This window comes from Bufo bufo, chromosome 1 (genome assembly GCF_905171765.1).
Source record: "Bufo bufo chromosome 1, aBufBuf1.1, whole genome shotgun sequence".
Lineage (NCBI taxonomy): Eukaryota > Metazoa > Chordata > Amphibia > Anura > Bufonidae > Bufo > Bufo bufo.
Genome location: NC_053389.1, coordinates 609780754 through 609799526, shown reverse-complemented (window position 1 = coordinate 609799526; position 18773 = coordinate 609780754). Strand labels below are relative to the sequence as shown.

The 18773-nt window shown below is 47.9% G+C and overlaps 1 protein-coding gene across 6 annotated transcripts in view; it reads right to left on the bottom strand.

Annotated features, from left to right (window-relative positions):
• HERC1 (HECT and RLD domain containing E3 ubiquitin protein ligase family member 1) overlaps positions 1-18773 on the bottom strand; it is a 186126-nt gene that overhangs the window by 35754 nt on the left and 131599 nt on the right. For 5 of the 6 annotated variants that reach the window (XM_040413647.1, XM_040413649.1, XM_040413652.1 and 2 more), the window contains exons 46-55: positions 12142-12410; positions 11351-11403; positions 11051-11251; positions 10657-10831; positions 10289-10562; positions 8239-8452; positions 7943-8148; positions 7461-7588; positions 6200-6312; positions 5802-6002 (exon numbers count right to left, since the gene is read on the bottom strand). In XM_040413647.1, coding sequence (XP_040269581.1) covers positions 5802-6002; positions 6200-6312; positions 7461-7588; positions 7943-8148; positions 8239-8452; positions 10289-10562; positions 10657-10831; positions 11051-11251; positions 11351-11403; positions 12142-12410 — 1834 coding nt within the window. The remainder of the gene's footprint in view (positions 1-5801; positions 6003-6199; positions 6313-7460; positions 7589-7942; positions 8149-8238; positions 8453-10288; positions 10563-10656; positions 10832-11050; positions 11252-11350; positions 11404-12141; positions 12411-18773) is intronic. The other variant, XM_040413648.1, reaches the window with a different exon arrangement.

The window sequence follows — 18773 nt, the reverse complement described above, 5'->3', positions numbered from 1 at the left end:
TAATGCAACTCCCTTCCATAGGGTGCGAAGGAAGGGACCGTGATATGGAAGTCAGAGATCACCTTCGGGAGAAGAAGGAATGCTGAGAAAACCATATTCAAATCCCAAGGCTGTAAGGACGGTACAGAGGAACCGTACGTGCCGCTCCTTGAAAGAAAATTCCCACGGGCACCAGGGAACCTGGAAAGCTGCCCAAGATGGAAGCTCCAACACCTGACCTATCAAGGAAACAAGGGCTAAACAAAGGTCCAACCCTTAAAGTAGAAAGGAGAAAGAAAACCCCAAAGTGAGGGGGACGCCTTGGCTGCAGAGAAGCCTCAGAAGGACTTCCAGGTCCCATAATAGATACTGGCGATGCAGACTTCCTGTCCTGAATCATAGTGCGGAAGATATCCACCGAAAAACCATCTCTACGTTAGAACGGCGGTCTCAATAGCCACGCAGTCATTGAAAAGGTCATGTAAGATTGAACCCCTTGAAAGAAGGAAGTCTCTGAGTGGCAGTGACCAAGGGATGTCTCCAGGAGAACGAGGTTGGCGTACCACGCACGACGAGTCAGTTTCGGAGCGACTAGGATATGTCTGAATGTCGTCCATCCGGATCTCCCGTAGAACCCTGAGAAGGAGGGGGAAGAAACTCCCGCCAAGGAGAATCAGGACCTCCATGGCGGATGCTTCCGGAACTCTGGCGAGAAGGCGGGAAGTCTTTGTGCAGATACCGTTAACACACCCGGACCAATGGAAGAGTCCCTGTAGGAGGAAGAATGTGGTGGGCAGCACAGCCCACCAGTTGGGACCAGATCGTGTCTGGAATGGAAAGGCACCAAACGAATACCCCATGCCACGCAGGGAAGGTAGCAATGTAGGAACTACCAAGGTATACGGGGTGACAATGAACCATGAGCCAGAGGGAGAAAGAAAGGAGAAGCAATAGGCTAGGTCTAAGCCCATACCCTGTAAGAGACAGACACTATACAGAAGTAGCCAAAGATTAGGCGGCCGTGCCAAAAAAAAAAAAAAAAAAAAAAAAAAAAAAAACTCCGCCCGAGAAGGAAGCCAGGCACACTGCAATGCTAGCCCCATATCCCAGCAGAGGAGGGAACACCCGTAGAAGCCACCGATCCGGTGCTAAAGAGTCCACCGCCCAGCGAAGGGCTGTGCAGTAAGAACCCAAGCATATAGGGAAAATAACACCGCTACCACAGTGGTAGCCAGCGCTTGCCCCGGCAACGCAAAAACTGAGGGAGAGGCCCGATACTATCCGTAGAAACCACGTGCCACACTGCCCCAGTTACAAGGAGCTAACCTTAAAAATTCTACCTGGAAAGGCGCTGAACAGGCGCAACTGCCAAGCTAGCTCCAGGGTCGGACCCCTGCCAGAGGGGGATGTCCCACAGCAGCGACCATGAACTCGAACATTAGCGAAAAGCTGCACCTGTGGAGGAAAACAAGCTGTAGGAGCTAAATCAGAGTCGCCAGCATAAACACTTCCCCAGAGAATGGGGAGTGGTGGATAGAGAATACGGAGTCAGTGAAAAGAGTCGACCCGCTGGAACGTACTCACTAGGTAAGTGCAACGGAGTATGTATTACGTATTGATGCGGACAATATCAGGACCGACTGGAGCAACAGAGGCCCATGGAGATCGGGGGGTCTGTAAGACCCACAAGTGATGCTAGGAACCCCCTGAAAGACAGAGGATGTTATAATCAGGCGCGAAAACCAGCACCAAAAGAAGGATGCAACGATGAATAGCCACCGTATCCACTGGTGGCACCCATATAACACTAGGGTAAGAGTGTTGGGCGCCTGCGAGAACCAGCCGTAGCCACGCCCTCTTGGAAATAAGCGAAGGCACCTAGAGCCGTAGTGCCGCAGAAGATGCTTAGTCACTCCCCGCTAGTGGATCACTAGCGGAAGGGGGAAATGCGACAGAAGCACGGTGATGTGCAACACTCCGCCTATGGAAGGATAGCGTGACAGTCGGAACCGTATTCAACGGTAGAGTAGAGTAATTAGCTACCTAAGGAAGGTGTGAGCATACGGCAAGTACTGGTCAGTGGTAGGGAGAATACCCCACCTAAGAAGGGGGGTGAATGCCCACAGCGAGAACTAGCGCATATGGCGAGTCCTGTACCCCGTGGAGTGCAATAGTGCACCTAAGGGGGTAATGCATACAGCACATAATGTAACCAGTGACAATGTCATCGCGCCACCGATGGATCTGCATATGGCAGGTCCTGAACCCCAAGTCATTGTACTTAGTCCACCTATGGCAGGGGACAATGTATAAGGCAGGCACTGTATCCTGAAGTAGTGCGGTTACACCACCAAGGAAGTGGGTAATGCATACAACAGTACTGCTGGCCACCTAGACGCAATCTCTGGAAGATTGCTTCGGACTCAGAGATTCTCCCCTCTTCCTGGACGGACCCGCCCCAGTGAGGGAGGGTGTGTCTGAGCATGATTTAGGGAGGAAGAGTAGGGGAGCGGAAATATTTGAGAAGAAAATTGTCCTGCTGCGGTTCGCTTGCGCGTAGAGCTACTCTTCAGAATCTTGCCCCTGGCAGTTGTGGACTGCGCAGGCGGGGACTTATCAACCAAAACACCCGAGGGTGGAACGAAGACTCCGAGAGGTCTCTCCACTGGATTGCGAAGGCGGTGCATTATCAACCAAAGAACCCCGGAGGGTGGATGGGAGATTCCAGCGGACCCCACTGGATTGCGCAGGTGGAGACTTATTAACCAACAACCAGGAGGGTGGATTGGGAATCCCAGAGGTCCTCCACTGTATGGCGCAGGTGGAGAATTTATCGACCAAACGGCCCCGTAGGACAGATTGGGATCCTGCAGAGATCCTTCACTGAGTTGTGCAGGTGGAGAATAATCAACTAAACGGCCCCGGAGGACAGATTGGGATCCTGCGGTGGTCCATCACTGGATTTCGCAGGTGGAGAATCATCAACCAAAAACAGCCCCGAAGGACAGTTTGGGATCCTGCAGTTGTCCTTCACTGGATTGCGCAGGTGAGAATCATCAACCAAACGACCCAGGAAGACGGATTGGGATCCTGCAGCGGTCCGTCACTGGATTGCGCAGGTGGAGAATCATCAACCAAACGGCCCCGGAGGACGGATTGGATCCTGCAGGGGTCCATCACTGGATTGCGCATGTGGAGAATCATTAACCAAACGGCCCGGAGGCGGTATTGGGAACTATGCGAGTGTGGCTGAGGAGGGGGACCCGTATGGACGGACATGTCCTTTATTATTATTATTATTATTTTTTTGATAAAACTAGGAAGCCAGCCTCAATGACAAGAGGCAGGAAGGGGTTAAATCCTCCACTCATGTACAGTGTACTGAGGGGAAGGGCCCCAGATAATCAGGTGCCAGCCTAAGAATGGTGGGTGGCCATGAAGGGTTAAGGCAGTGGCTCAGCAGGCGACTGGGGGAAGGGGAGAAGGGCGGGAAGAATTTGCGCCAGAGTGGTCCCCTTCTCCCCGGGGATGAAGGCTGCGGCCGGGCAAGCCGCAGCGCGGCTTTTCAGAGATTGCCTCCTTCCCCCCACCTAATGCTGCACCGGCCATGTCACAGACCGGCCGGACTGAGTGGGGGCGTCACCCCGCCAGCCGGGCCGTTGATAGCGGGGGTCGGGCAGAGAAGGCGCGGGCCGGAGCACCGATGCAGTGCACGGCCGATCGCGCTACAGTTAACCCCTTCCGGAGCGGCGCGACGGTGTCCGCTACAAGGGGTGTAAATGTGGGAGGTGTCGGGGAGCGGAGTCTCCTCTGCATGTGTGAACGTCTGCCCTGCTGGCTGCCATATTCTTTGAGCAGGGCGGCAAAAATCGTGGCCGGAGCACCGAAGCGGTGCCGGCCGAACGCAGGGTGGTTAACCCCCTCAGGAGCGACGCGCCCGGCATCCGCTCCCGAAGGGGTGGAGAAGGGTAAATGCCGCCTCGTCGGTGAGCGGGAGCTGCGCTCCGCTCCCTGCATGTTAATACGCCTGCGGTGGTACGTCACTGGATTTGAATTAGCACTAGGGAGTTACATAGTCCACTTAATTGGTGCCAGTAATGCATATCGCACCTATTAACCCCCTATGTCCTCCACTCAATCAACCAAACGGCCTGTGCCGGAGGGGAATGCTTCAGGGGTGCTGGGCTAAGCTGAAGCCCTGTCTGGTCGCAGACTATTGCCACCAAGAGGGAGGGGGGACCAACCCAGAGGGTTAAATACTCACCTAGTCCCGTGTACTCACCTCTCTTCTCTTTCCTGTCACCATTTCACCCCTCCTCTGGTCCAGCAGGGTCACCCCTTCAGCTACTGGCACCGTAGTGGCAGGACGCTGGAAAAGGGGGCTTGGATGGGTGACCCCTTGGCTGGCGGGATGCAGGGGAGCAAGGCTGCCCTGGTCCACCTTGTCTTCTGTGGGGGAGGCAGCAGTGCGTGTGACCGACACTGGCGCAACTCGACCCCGGGAGAACAGGGAGCCGAGGCGTCCACTGTTGTCCCATCTGAAAAAGTAGGAAAAAAATAAACTAAAATAAAAAATCTTAAAGGAGAACCCTGCAGAACAGGGAGGTCTTGCCTCCTATTGACACTAGAAAAAACTGAAGCTCTCTCTCCAGGCTGGAGGGGGTATAGCTGCCAGGGGAGGAGCTAACAGCTTTACTAGTGTCAACGCCTCCTAGAGGACATAGCTATACCCACTGTCTCTGTGTCCCCCAATGAATAGGAGTGAGAAATCATGTTATTAGTAACTACATATATGAAAATTTAAATTAGGGTCTAAATGTGACGTTATCCTTTAAGACTTCATTAAATGTTGATTTACATGAATGGGATAAAAAGGAAATTCACTATTCACTTTTCAACTTTCAAATTTTATTAAAAGATAGATTCTGCTTCGGACAATCTTTTTTATTTTTTGCAACTGTTCTATAGTCTGTTACATTGGTGATCAAGGGGGCTTTTACATGCACCATTCAATTTTTGAAGTCAAAACTGGGAGTCACTTAAAAAACAAAACGGAAGAAGTAGAATCGTTTCTATAGGATTCTCTGCCTTTACAATATGCTTCTGACAAAGGCCTAAAAACTGCATCAAAACAGCATGTGTGAAAGCACCCTGAAAGCTGAAGTCGTTCGTACTGAAATGCTCTAATAGGGCATGTATAATGGAGAATGTTTACTGGCATGTTTGTTGTGGTATATACATGGAAGGCTATTACACTCAAAATCAGAGCTTGGTATACCCATCTAAAAGCTATCCTATTGCTGTGCCTTTTTTCTATGTCAAACACAGGCACAGTAAAGTCTTACTAACTGTAAAATGATTACTATTTAGAGTCACACACATACAGGATAGGTTATTAATATGCAATCAGTGTGTGTCCAACACATCGCACCCACACTGATCAGCTGTTCCCTGTAACCTTCAGCACTGGAAATAGCACTTTGAATGGAACAGGAAGCAAGGATCCATTGAAAAATTGTAGTGGCCATGCCAGATTACTGCATCTCAGCTCCCATTCACTCCAAGTTCCATTCAAAGTGCTAGCTCCAGCACTAAAGGCCGCAAGGAAAAGCTGATCAGTGGAGGTGCAAGGTGTCAGACTTTCACTGATCGTTTATTAATGACCTATCCTGACGATAGGTCATCAATATCAGGTGCATGGAAAACTCCTTTAAATTGCCTACAGAGTCTGTCAAAATTAGTGGAATGTGCTAATGAATAATGTTATGTGTATATGGTCAAAAATACAATCGAGCTGTAATGAAGGATCACAGCATACCAACCTTCTTTTCTATAACAATGTTCCAATTCCAAACGCTGCATACTGGTAGCGTCCGTCACCTCAATGAGACCCAAGGAACCATCCATGCGGCCAACCAACAAAAACTCTGGTAGGTCACCTGGCCATGCACCTCCTGGACAATGTTCAGGCCATGCAATTGAGGAGATCCAATGAGGCTGAACATCCACAAGGCCTTTTCCCCCTGTTATATATAGGTTTACAAGAAAAATATATCTGAAAACAGTTGTGGATTAGTAAACTGACTATCTTATTAATATGACATCAGGAACATCAATACAGAGAGAAAAGATGATCAGCTACATACATTTTCTATGCAAGCGTGCAATAATACATAAATCTTACTAACTCCAAGCTACTATACAATGTACAGGCAGATACCATTGAGCTGCCAGATGTTGATTGTTTTTTCCAGGGCTGCAGCCAGATAACGCCCACTAACACTCCAGCAGACAGGAGAAAGAGCGGGGTCAGCTTCTTCTGGAGTTCCTTCTCTGAAGGGAGAAAAGAATTGTAATTTAGTGGGATAAGGTTAAAGGACAGCCATCAGTTTAGGACTGCTACAGAAAAAAAATTAGGAGCAAGCATGAAAGCAGAAAAAGGCCTCATGCACACGGCCGTTGGGCGGCCCGCAAACGGCGGGTCGGCAATCCACGGCCGCCGACCGTGCGCACCACGGATGCGTCCGCAATTCCGGAGATGCGGAACGGAACACCGGAAGCACTACGTAGTGCTTGCGTGGTGTTTCTTTACGTTGTTCCGCACCGCAAATAAATATGTAATTTTTTTTGCGGTGCGGACAGACCACGGACCCATTCAAGTTGAATGGGTCCGGCCCGCTGCAACGGCCGTGTGCATGCATGAGGCCTAAAATGGTAGACATCCTCTGTCTCAATAGGGTTTTCTGGGAATTTGAAATTGATAGCTTAGAATAGGGACAAGCCATTAATATCTAATCGGTGGGATTCAGACTCCTGGGACCCACACAAAATTTTCACAATTTTTTTTGTCCCGTTTTGGGACTTCAACTTTTGGGGGGTCTAATCCTTTACAATGCATTCCGACACAATGATTTGAGCAGGCACCTTGTTCCGATCACCGCCTGCTGGTGATCGGAAATACACAGGGCGTACAGGTACGCCCTGTGTCCTTAAGTACCAGGACATCAGGGCGTACCTGTACGCCCTGTGTCCTAAAGAGGTTAAGCTCCCAGAGTGATTGCTGCAGGAGACAAGGATTTTAACGCTGTAGCTGTATAACGCAAAGAATTTGAAGCACTATCGGAAAATGCTCCGACCGCTATAAAGAAATATCATAAATATTATAATGCTTAATAACTACCCTGACAGCATTTTAGACCTGCTTGGATGAAGAAAAAACCCAAGACAAAAAACAAACCATAGGTACACTTTAAAATAAGTCCTAAACATATCATTTTTACAAACTTTTGTATCTTTAGTCCTTGTTAGCAAATTGATACACATTTTTCAACATATACCAAAGCATATCACTGACTTATAATAGGTCCTTCAGGCTTCTAGTTTTTGTCCCCCCAAACACAGAATAGGTAACTATTTAATTCAATGTCAGAAGGCGGCAGATAATATTCTCTGCATAACTGGTCCTGTATGGAAGTACTTACGGTTTCTGGAAAACACAAGTCTGCTGCAGAAAATACTGATTTCTAGACACATTCCACACTCTGACGGTGCCATCAGAGCCACTCGTGGCCAACAGACCCTTCTTATTACACCAAACCGAGGTAATCACCTGAAACCAAAACCATTCTGCAGCGTTATTTACTTTTTAACTCATTTATTGTACATGTATCTGGTTACTTTACATTGCTGAATGCAGGCTGACTTTGCAAAGCCTTTTCAACTAAACCCTTTAAATATACAATACTAAGTAAAAGTGAGGATGGTGCCCCCAGCCATAACCCATAGAAATGAAATATTTGCAGGAAGATTCAGCTGCATAATTCTTAGTCTCCCTAATGATAACTGGTGAGAGAGTTGTCTTGCATCTGGTTAGATTCTGGCACAAGTGAGTGGGGAAATATACCCTACTAGTGAAATAAGATGGACTTGATTAGAAAAAAAAAAATAGCTACTCAAAACTTACTCTGTTCTGATGTGCCTCCAGCTTAGTAAATGAACATTTTCTCAAGTCTCCAGCCATATCAGCAAGAGTTTGGGGGGTATTCTGATTATCCCGATCATGAGCAGCCAAGGTGCGCACTAACTGCTGAGCAGCCCATTGCCGATGTTGTGAGGAAAGGCGCGAAGACAGGCAGCAGGCAGCCAATGCATTTGCCAGTTCCAATGGACCTGCAGCATAAAGACAGCATAAGAATGAACAACTGGCCAAAAAGCAATGTGTTCAAAACACCTCTGAGATGGGCATGCAATGCCACATACCTCTTTTCTCCATCTCTGCTTTGTCATAGTTTGGACGCAATTTAGCTCCCTTATCTGCAAGTAGAGCTACAAGTGCTTGTGTCACTACAAAGTTGGGAGAGGTGACCAGCTTGTTTTCCTCAGCAATACCCCGTAGAAAGCTTGGTAAAAATTTCCTCTGCACAGGGTCATCCACAGTAGTTAGATTCACACCAGTTGCTGCAGATATCAAATTCTGAGAAAACAGCCAGAAGACATATGGCAATATATAGGAATATGCTGTCGTTACGTATAGATTACTTATATACTACAGCAAACACAGAACTCTAATCGTAATTTATGTTTCTAGCAGTGTGACAAAAAACTAATAAAAAAGTAAGGCGACATGTAGCGATTTTCAGAACACATCACAGCAGATTATCAAAACTGTCTAGCAGTAAAGCTTCCATTAATTTGCTTTGGCAAACTTGCGCTGTGATTGGTTGCTATGGGCAGTCAGTTTTCATGCTAGACAGCTGAAATGAGTTTGCCAAACTTACCTTCAGGACAAATCTGATAATACCATTCCCTCATCAAAAACAGTAAGACTAAGGCCTCGTGCACACGACTGTTTTGGTCCGCATCCGAGCCGCAGTATTTGCGGCTTGGATGCGGACCCATTCACTTCAATGGGGCCGCAAAAGATGCAGACAGCACTCCGTGTGGTTTCCGCATCCTTTGCTCCGTTCCGTGGTCCGCCCAAAAAATATAACCTGTATAATTCTTGTCCGTTTTGCAAACAAGAATAGGCAGTTATATTAATGGATGTCCGCACCGTTCCACAAATTGCAGAACGCACACGGACGCCATCCGTGTTTTGCGGACCGAAAAACACATAACGGTCATGTGCATGAGGCCCAAGTCTTAAAATTATTTTTTTACTAAAAAAATAAATAAAAAAAAAAGGATTTCCTTGGTTCCTATTATAGAAATGGCTATTCTTGTCCGCAAAATGGACAAGAACTGGATATTGTGGAACAACTGTACGGATGCAAACATTTTTTGCGGACCCATAGAAATGAATGAGTCTGCATGCGATCTGCAAAAAACGTGAATCGGACGTGGACCAAAACTACGGTCGTGTGCATGATCCCTAAAGGTGTTGTCCAGACAATAAAAATAAAAATCCCTTAGATTGTTTAAGTAATAACTTACCAATCCCCCACCACCAGCCTACACTTGCTGCAGTGCGGTCACAGCTGCAGCAGCGAGTATAGAGAGTACAGAAACTGATGGGGGACTATATTACTTCTATTTTACAACATTTCAAAAATGTTTTTACATGGCTGGGCCACACCTTTAATAAATCTGTTGTGCAACAACTAAATTAAGACAACTGACTGGCAACAAGGAGACCAAATGATGACCATGTGTCTCTTAGGCTACTTTCACACTAGCGTTTTTGCTGGATCCATAGCCAAGACGGATCCGTCATGAACTCCATTGAAAGTCAACGGAGGACAGATCAGTTTTCTATTGTGGCAGAGAAAACGGCTCCGCATCCCAGGACGGAAAGCAAACTACATGTTGCGGTTTGCTCTTCTGTATGGGAACGCAACTAAACGGAACGGAATGCATTTTGGAACATTCCGTTCTGTTCAGTTTTGTCCCCATTGACAATGAATGGGGGCAAAACTGAAGCGGTTTCTGCCGGTATTGAGTCCCTAAGATGGATCCCAATACCGGAAAACTAAAACGCTAGTGTAAAAGTAGCCTTATCTGGATACTCCCTTCAAGCATATATTTGATCAGTTGATTACAAATCCTACTTGGCTAAAAAATAGTTTTTAATTGTTTACTACACCAGCCTCAATTTTATGGAGTTGTCCCCTTAAAAGCAAACATCCAAAATCCAAAAAACAAAATGGACATTCATGTAAGGACTTTTTAAAAGTGAATAAACTACTGATGCATAAATCATATAATGCCAACACAAACAAAATGTACTAAACTAATTACACATTAACATGCACATATTTATAAGGAGGCAGAAATAATTTCACTTTTGTATATCACAAAATAAATATCTAACCTGGGTACAAAGCTGGACGAGAAGTCGAGCAGCACTGGGTGTACTGGATGCCAGGCAGCCTACAGCGGTGCTCAGGTATGCTAGACAGGAGATAGGTTTGCTGGTTTTGCTATGTAAACCACGTGAGCGGTCGGCAGAATTAGACAGTGAGATTGAAGGACTGGTGGAGAGGCCAGCTCTACCTGCTGCAGCCAAGCACATGAGGCGGACCAGAGTGCGGATATCTGTCAAACCCAGAGACTCCAAGCCTGCAGCAAGGCTACAACTGGATCCACTGCAAGAAAAGCATAGGGACATAACTCTGGTAAGAACAAATCGTTCTAAGAAACAGTTACATAATAAAGCCATATAAACGACAAAGTACCGACCTAACAGACAGTAGTGAAAGTGCACGCATCACCATGGTACGTGCCAGCAGGACTTGTGCGGCCGCTATTACCCTGCGTAGGGCCATCACACGGTCATGAGGATTTATCAGGGCCGCTGCTTGCTCTCCCAGAGTTATTCTGCCTGATGAGCTCTTCTCTAGAGCACCTTGGCAGCCTAAGGAGGGATTACAATACAGTTGTATGACTACACAATAAAAGTAAACTAAGTAGTAAACTTAGTTTAAGCAGTAAACTTCATAACAGACATCTCTATGTAGTAAATGTGACAACTCTACAAAGAAATGGCTTCCAAACAAACTCCATGCTCCTCTTTGCCACAAAAAATTATCCATGACCATAAATCCAGACATGCTGAATCCACTCTGCAATGTACCTATTTGCATCAGTGTTTCCTCCATGCTGTTGGTGGCAGTGACCATGGCTACAGAGGCCCCCAAAGGATCACTGTCTGGAAATTGCACTGGCTCGGGTACAATCCTACGATCATTAAGGCCAAGAGGTCCGGCTAGGAATTCAAACTCTTCTTCTCCGGTCAGCTTATCATCTTCATCCACATCCAACATGTCCCAGTCTTCTGTGTAATACAACGAACAGTAAATCCCGTTTATGAAGACATTTACCCACTTAAATCAATGCAATCGTTTCAATACTGGATAAAGCAGATATGTTTTACCTTCATAAACACTGTCTTGTTTGCCAATCAAGTCAGGAGCGTGTCCTTTGTACCTAGAGCACAGAATGGTTAATCAGCTTCTTATATTGTATGACATATTGAAGAGGAGCATCACCTTGTCATTTGTATGTCGCTGGCCCTCTTTTAGGTCTGAGTTTTGGTTGCTGAAAGAGCAGTGAAAAAGTGTAAGGCTAGTGCTTCGATATTCCACTGTCCTGGGCCTCGCTGCAAGCAAACACTCAGAGGGGCTCAGGTTTTCATGTGTGTCCACCCCACCCTGTGGGACACAGATATATTGCGGCTGTGTCACAATCTGTGAGCATATGTGATAATGGTGCAATGGAGACATACTTTCTGTACAATGGACAAGGGTCCTGAACACTGTACAGTCAAATGCATGTAAGGCTACATTAAAAGAAAATATATATATAACAGGAAAGCCCTCTCCTTCATGAATAAGAAGGTGTGATAAAGACACAAACTCCTTTAAGGGTGGGTTCACATCACGTTTTTGCCATCCGTTTAAGGTATATGTTGGGGGGGGAGTAGCACACCAAGCTTGTCTAGCCAGCAGAGTCCGATAAAAACGTATACGTTACCGTATAAGGTTTTTTTTTTTTTTTTTTTTCAACAATGGAACTCAATTTTTGTATACAGTAAATGGATGGGAAAAACATGATGTGAACCCAGCCTAAGGAGTGCACACTACTTCTGCAATTATGAGTGCACTCTACTAACAAGGAATCAATGGCCACAGCAGTTTACAAGTCAGATGTTATATGCAGTCTTACTTCTCTGATGCAGTTGCTTTACGCTTGCTCTTCAGGCTCAAATATTTTTCCCGGCAGCTGCCACATAACAGATAGTATGGATTCCCACTGCCACACTCCCCTCCAAACCAGCCATCCACGTAAGAGCCATTACTACGGTATCCCTGCCGATTGGCACTATGCCCACAGCCTGGATGATACCTCTTCATGTGTTGATTGAAGCTAAGTACACTTGATTCACACAGTTCACAGATTACCACCTCTTCCCTCTCGTCTGTTTCACAGACATGCTGTAAAAGAAACGCAACGTTTTGACTTGAGCACATTACCGAGAATGTTGGCTTCAAAGGCAAGCAAGGCACAATCTGAGCAAAACAGGCATGCTACAATTAGCACATAGAATACATAAAGATATGCAAGAACATCAATAAATTAGCATGCAGAGGGTGGCAGATTACATGGACAGCTTATCTAGACTGATATAAAACTAAGACAGTTTAACCCTTTCACTAATACATCACAACTTCAAACCTTTATTGCAACTTAAACATAATGGTTAGAGGTTAGATCTTGATGGTATTAAAGCTCAGAATCTTATGGGGTCACTTTAGAGGTTAGATCTTGGCACTATTAAAAGCTCAGAATCTTATGGGGTCATTTTAGACGCCAGTCTTAATAACCCTACGGTGGCACTTGATGCGCCCAAGTTATGTAGAGGCGCCGGCCTCTACTAACTTAGGCGCTGGCCGTGTGACTTGCTTAAATCTACGACAGCTCCCCTGCTGAAAGTAATTTTCTATGTCAAATAGAGGCGTAGAAAATGGTAAACGGGCCGGGCTCACGCCCCGCACCTCTTTTCCGCCACCTCAGTGAACAGGGTAAAGTCATAGATTCAGCCGCAAATCCACTTTGCAACCAAATCTGCAACTAAAAAGGGATTTTTGCACTTACCGTAAAATCCTTTTCTCGTTGGATGCATTGGGGGACACAGCACCATGGGATGTCCCAAAGCAGTCCCCGAGGGTGGGAAAAAACAGCCATGCAAAGAACCTAGCACACAGCCGCTTGCAGAACCTTGTGACCCAAATTGGCATCAGCAGAGGCCAAGGAATGAATATGGTAGAATCTGGAAAAGGTGTAAACTGAGGCGCAGGTGGCGGCCTTGCAGACTTGTGAAGCAGAGGCTAAATGCCGGACCGCCCACGATGCCCTGACCGCCCTAGTGGAGTGAAGGGAGTCTCACGACCCTTCGCCACATAGGCTTCTTTGACGGCCGACCTAATCCAACGGGAGATGGTAGCTTTAGAGACTTTTAAACCCTTACGTGAGCCCTCAGGGACAACAAAGAGAGAGTCCGATCGATGGAAGGACTCCGTTAGCTGGAGATACAGCCAAAGCGCCTGAACCACATCCAGACGGTGGAAAGACCGCTCTCTGGGATGAGAGGGGTTGGGACAGAAAGAAGGTAGAACAATCTCTTCATTAATGTGGAAGGAAGAGACCACTTTGGGAAGAAAGGAGGGATCTGGGCGCAAGACAACCTTGTCCTGGTGAAAAACCAAAAAGGGGGACCGACATAAAAGAGCCGAAAGCTCTGAGACTCTGCGAATGGAAGTAAACGCAACTAAAAATGCAACTTTAAAAGGGAACCTGTCACCGGGATTTTGGGTATAGAGCTGAGGACATGGGTTGCTAGAGGAGCGCTAGCACATCCGCAATACCCAGTCCCCATAGCTCTGTGTGCTTTTATTGTGTATAAAAACCAATTTTATACATATGCAAATTAACCTGAGATGAGTCAGAGCTTGAAAATATGACTCTTCTCTGGTCACACAAGTAAGATATGACTCTTATGTTAATTTGCATATGTATCAAATCTGTTTTTTTTACACAATAAAAGCACACAGAGCTATGGGGACTGGGTATTGCGGATGTGCTAGTGGCCATCTAGCAACCCATGTCCTCAGCTCTATACCCAAAATACCGGTGACAGGATCCCTTTAAAGGAAACATAAGAAAGGGAGACCTACTTCAAGGGCTCGAAGGGAGAGGACTGAAGGGCATCTAGGACCAAATTCAAATCCCAGGGTTCCACCAGAGAACAGAAGGGAGGGACACGATGCGCCACCCCCTGAAGGAAAGTCTTAACCTGGGAACAAGAAGCCAAGGACCTTTGGAAAAGGACAGACAAGGCCAAGACCTGACCTTTGAGGGAGGCCAGGCGGAGACCCTTCTCAAGGCCGGCCTGAAGAAAGGCAAGAATCCTAGGGACGGAAAAAAGGAGAGGGCGAACCTTGCCAGAGTCACACCAAGCAAAGTAAGCCTTCCAGGTACTATGGTAAATCCTGGCCGACTAGGGTTTACGTGCAAGAAGCATAGTCTGGATGACTGACTCGGAGAAGTCTTAGGTAAACTCTGGTGGAATAGCGGACCTTGCGAAAGGAGGTCAGGACGCAGAGGAAACCACCACGGGGCATCGGTGAGCAGGAAGACTAGATCTGCGTACCAGTCCGGAGCCACCAATATCGTCGGAACCCGATCCATTTTGAGACGCTTAAGTACCCGAGGAAGAAGCGGAAGGGGAGGGAAGAGATATAGGAGACTGAATTGGGAGAACCAAGGCGTCTACCGCCAGAGCCTGAGGATCCCAAGACCTGGCGATGTAAAGCGGAAGTTTGTGGTTTAGACGGGAGGCAAAAAGATCCACATCTGTGATTACCAAGCGCTCACAGTTGTTGAAACACCTCATGATTGAGAGACCACTCGCCCGGGTGGAGACGCTGGTGACTGAGGAAGTCGGCTACTCAATTGTCGACTCCGGGGATGTAGACCGCGGAGAGAGTAGGAAAGTGTCCCTCCGCCCACCGCAGAATGTGAGAGGCTCCCATCAGGACCGCCGCACTTCTCGTGCCCCCCTGGTGGTTTAAATAAGCCACCGCAGTGGAGTTGTCCGTCTGAATCCGGACAGGATGACCACGGAGGAGGCGAGTCCAACAGGACATTGCTAGGTAAATGGCCCTGAGTTCCAGGATATTAATCTGTAGGAAGCTCTCCCGCATCGACCACTGACCCTGGGCCGAGAGAGACTCGAAGACTGCCCCCCAACCTGTCAGGCTGGCATCTGTGGAGATCACCTGCCAACGGAGGGGAAGGGAGGATCTGCCGAGGAAGACGGTTAGCGGGTTCAGCCACCAGCGCAAGTCCCGGCGGACCTGAGGGGACAGTGGAGACCTAAAGGGCTCGGGTGTGGAATTGGGCATAAGGAATTTCCTCGAAGGCGGCAACCATCCGGCCCAGAACGCGCATGCACGCCCTGATGGGCAGAGGAGACTGCTCACGAAGGCGAGACACCCCTGACTGGAGAGCCACTACCTTGTCCTGAGGGAGGAACACTCGGCCAAGGCGAGTGTCGAGGACCATGCTATTCCATCCTCTGACTGGGAACCAGAGAGGACTTGGTGTGATTGACCAGCCAGCCGAACTGGGACAGCACGGACAGGGTGATGTGGAGACTAGACAGGTTGTCCTCCCTGGACGGAGCCTTCACCAGAAGATCGTCCAGGTAGGATATTACGGCAACTCCCCTGGCACAGAGAAGTGTGAGCAGAAGAGCCAACACCTTTGGTATAGACCCTCGGGGCAGACACCAGGCTGAAGGGAAACGCCACGAACTGAAAATGCAGAGAACCTACCGCAAAGCGAAGGTACCTCTGATGAGACTGAGCTATGGGGACATGCAGATAGGCGTCTCGGGCAAAATAATTGAGCGCCTTCAGATCTAAAATGGGGCGAAGAGCACAGTCTTCCGAGGTCGGAACAGGAACAATCACCCCGTCTGCGTGAAGGGAATAAATGGCCTGAAAAAAGGTGGCCGCCCGGTCAGGGGACCTGGGCGGCGACGACTGGAAGAACCGACCAGTGGGAAGGGCAGAGAATTCTATTTTTTACCCGGAGGAAACTACCTCCAGAACCCAGGCGTAGTTCATGGTTGCGCTCCGTTGATCCTGAAAAGAGAGCAAACAACCCCCCACCCGAGGGGGCAACTCGAGCGGGGGAAACCAGTCATGCAGATAACGGCTTTGCAGACTGAGGTTTGGAAGGCTTAGGGTGGGCGTGCCAGGAGGGCTTGGCCTGGAAAGAAGGACTAGCATTCTTTTTGTCCTGACGGGAGGAGGAGTCCCAAAAGGAGCAAAAACGCTGAGACTGTGATGAAGGCATAGGACGGAGGCGGCGGGAACGGTTCTGGGGGCAGGAGGGAACTTTTTCCACCAGTGGCCTCAGAAATAAGCTCCTCCAAACGTTTCCCTGAAAAGCCTACCACCCAGAAATGGGAGAGATATGAGCGCCTTTTTGGAGGCAGCATCCGCAGCCCAGGCCCGAAGCCAAACTGTGCGGCGGATGGCCGAGTTAGCAGCCGCCCTACCAGAGCGGAGTGCTGATTCCAGAGAAGCATCACAAAGGAGGCCTGGAGAAGATGAGAGGCAAGGAGATGGAGCCCCCCCGAGCAGAATCCGTGTGTAAGGACCGAACAAGCTGCTTGGCCTAGACCATACAGGCCTTAGCCACCCAAGACGCGGCAAAGGCAGGGCGGATGGCGGAACCCGCTGCAACGAATACAGACTTGGACAAGGAGTCTATCTTTTTGTCCAATGGATCAGACAAGGACGCCGCGTTGGCCAAAGGAAGGGTGGTGGCCTTAGCAGTGCTCCAGATAAAAAAAAATACCTAGTAGCCATTGGCTCCTGAACTGAAAAATTTAGGAGCCAAATCAAATTTTTTGTCGCCAAATGGAAACCGAATCAAAATTTTGGTATCGTGACAATGATACGCCGATCAGATCGGCGTAGCGTTGTTTTGATACCAAAATTTTGATTTGCTTTCGTCACCGATACTCAATACCGCATAAAAAAAAAAACACCAAAAAAGCCGCGTGCATTTCACATTTTATGAAACATTCGGCCCATAATAGAACAGTCCTATCCTATTTTTTGGGGTGACAAGGTGACAAAAAAATGGTGAATGCTCACCGCATAGGAGATATTTTTTAATAATTTAATAGTTTGGACAGCGCTATGTAATATGTTTATTTATTTATTGTTTATATATTTTATATCTAAAATTGGGAAAGGGGGGATTTAAACTTAATATTTTAGGGTACTTTCACACTAGCGTTTTTCTTTTCCGGCATAGAGTTCCGTCCTAGGGGCTCTATACCAGAAAAGAACTGATCAGGCATATCCCCATGCATTCTGAATGGAGAGCAATCCGTTCAGGATGCATCAGGATGTCTTCAGTTCAGTCATTTTGACTGATCAGGCAAAAGATAAAACCGCAGCATGCTACGGTTTTATCTCCGGCGAAAAAAACTGAAGATTTGTCTGAATGCCGGATCCAGCATTTTTCCCCATAGGAATGTATTAGTGCCAGATCTGGCATTCAAAATACCGGAATGCACCCGCACTAAATCCGGACCTATTCACTTCTATGGGGCTGTGCACATGAGCAGTGATTTTCACGCATCACTTGTGCGTTGCGTGAAAATTGCAGCATGCTCTATGTTGTGCGTTTTTCACGCAACGCAGGCCCCATAGAAGTTAATGGGGCTGCGTAAAAATAGCAAGCAAGTGCGGATGCGGTGCGATTTTCACGCATGGTTGCTAGGATGAAAGTCTATTCACTGTATTATTTTCCCTTATAACATGGTTATAAGGGAAAATAATAGCACTCTTTAATACAGAATGCATAGTAGAAGGTCAATATAATAAACATTGGTGGCGCAGTGCGCCCCCCAACACCCCAGTATAATAAACATTGGTGGCGCAGTGCGCCGCCCCCCAATATAATAAACATTGGCGCAGTGCGCCCCCCCAATATAATAAACATTGGCGCAGTGCGCCCCCTCAATATAATAAACATTGGTGGTGCAGTGCGCCCCCCCAATATAATAAACATTGGTGGTGCAGTGCGCCCCCCCAACACCCCAGTATAATAAACATTGGTGGCGCAGTGCGCCCCCCAACACCCCAGTATAAAAAACATTGGTGGCGCAGTGGGCAGTGCCAATGAGGGTTAAAAAATAATTAACTCACCTCCTCCAATTGATAGTCTCCTGTTCTTTCTGTCCTGAAGAAAGAACAGGAGACCGGCAGCTACGCGATCAACTGGAGGAGGTGAGTTAATTTTTTTTAAATTATTTTTTAACCCTCATTGGCACTTCCCACTGAGCCGCCAATGTTTCTTATAATGGGGTGTTGGGGGGGGGGGGGGGGGGGCGCACTGTGCCACCAATGTTTCTTATACAAATACAGGAGGCGGGTGCCGGAATCAAATAGCCGGCACCCGACCTTTGTGACAGGGAGCTGCGATCAGCGGCAGTTAACCCCTCAGGTACCGCACCTGAAGGGTTAACTCAACTGCAGCTGATCGCAGCTCCCTGTCACAAAGGTCGGGTGCCGGCTATTTGATTCCGGCACCCGCCTCCTGTATTTGTATTACAGGTCAGTTTTCTTCATTGGTGGTGCAGTGGCCACAGCCCCTCCCCTCCTTCTCCAGTCTCTCTTCTTATTGGCAGCGGCGGGGGCAGCAGCACAGGGGGAGGGAGAGACTCCGTCTCCACTGCGCTGCTGAGAAGAGAACATCGGCGGCGGGGCAGA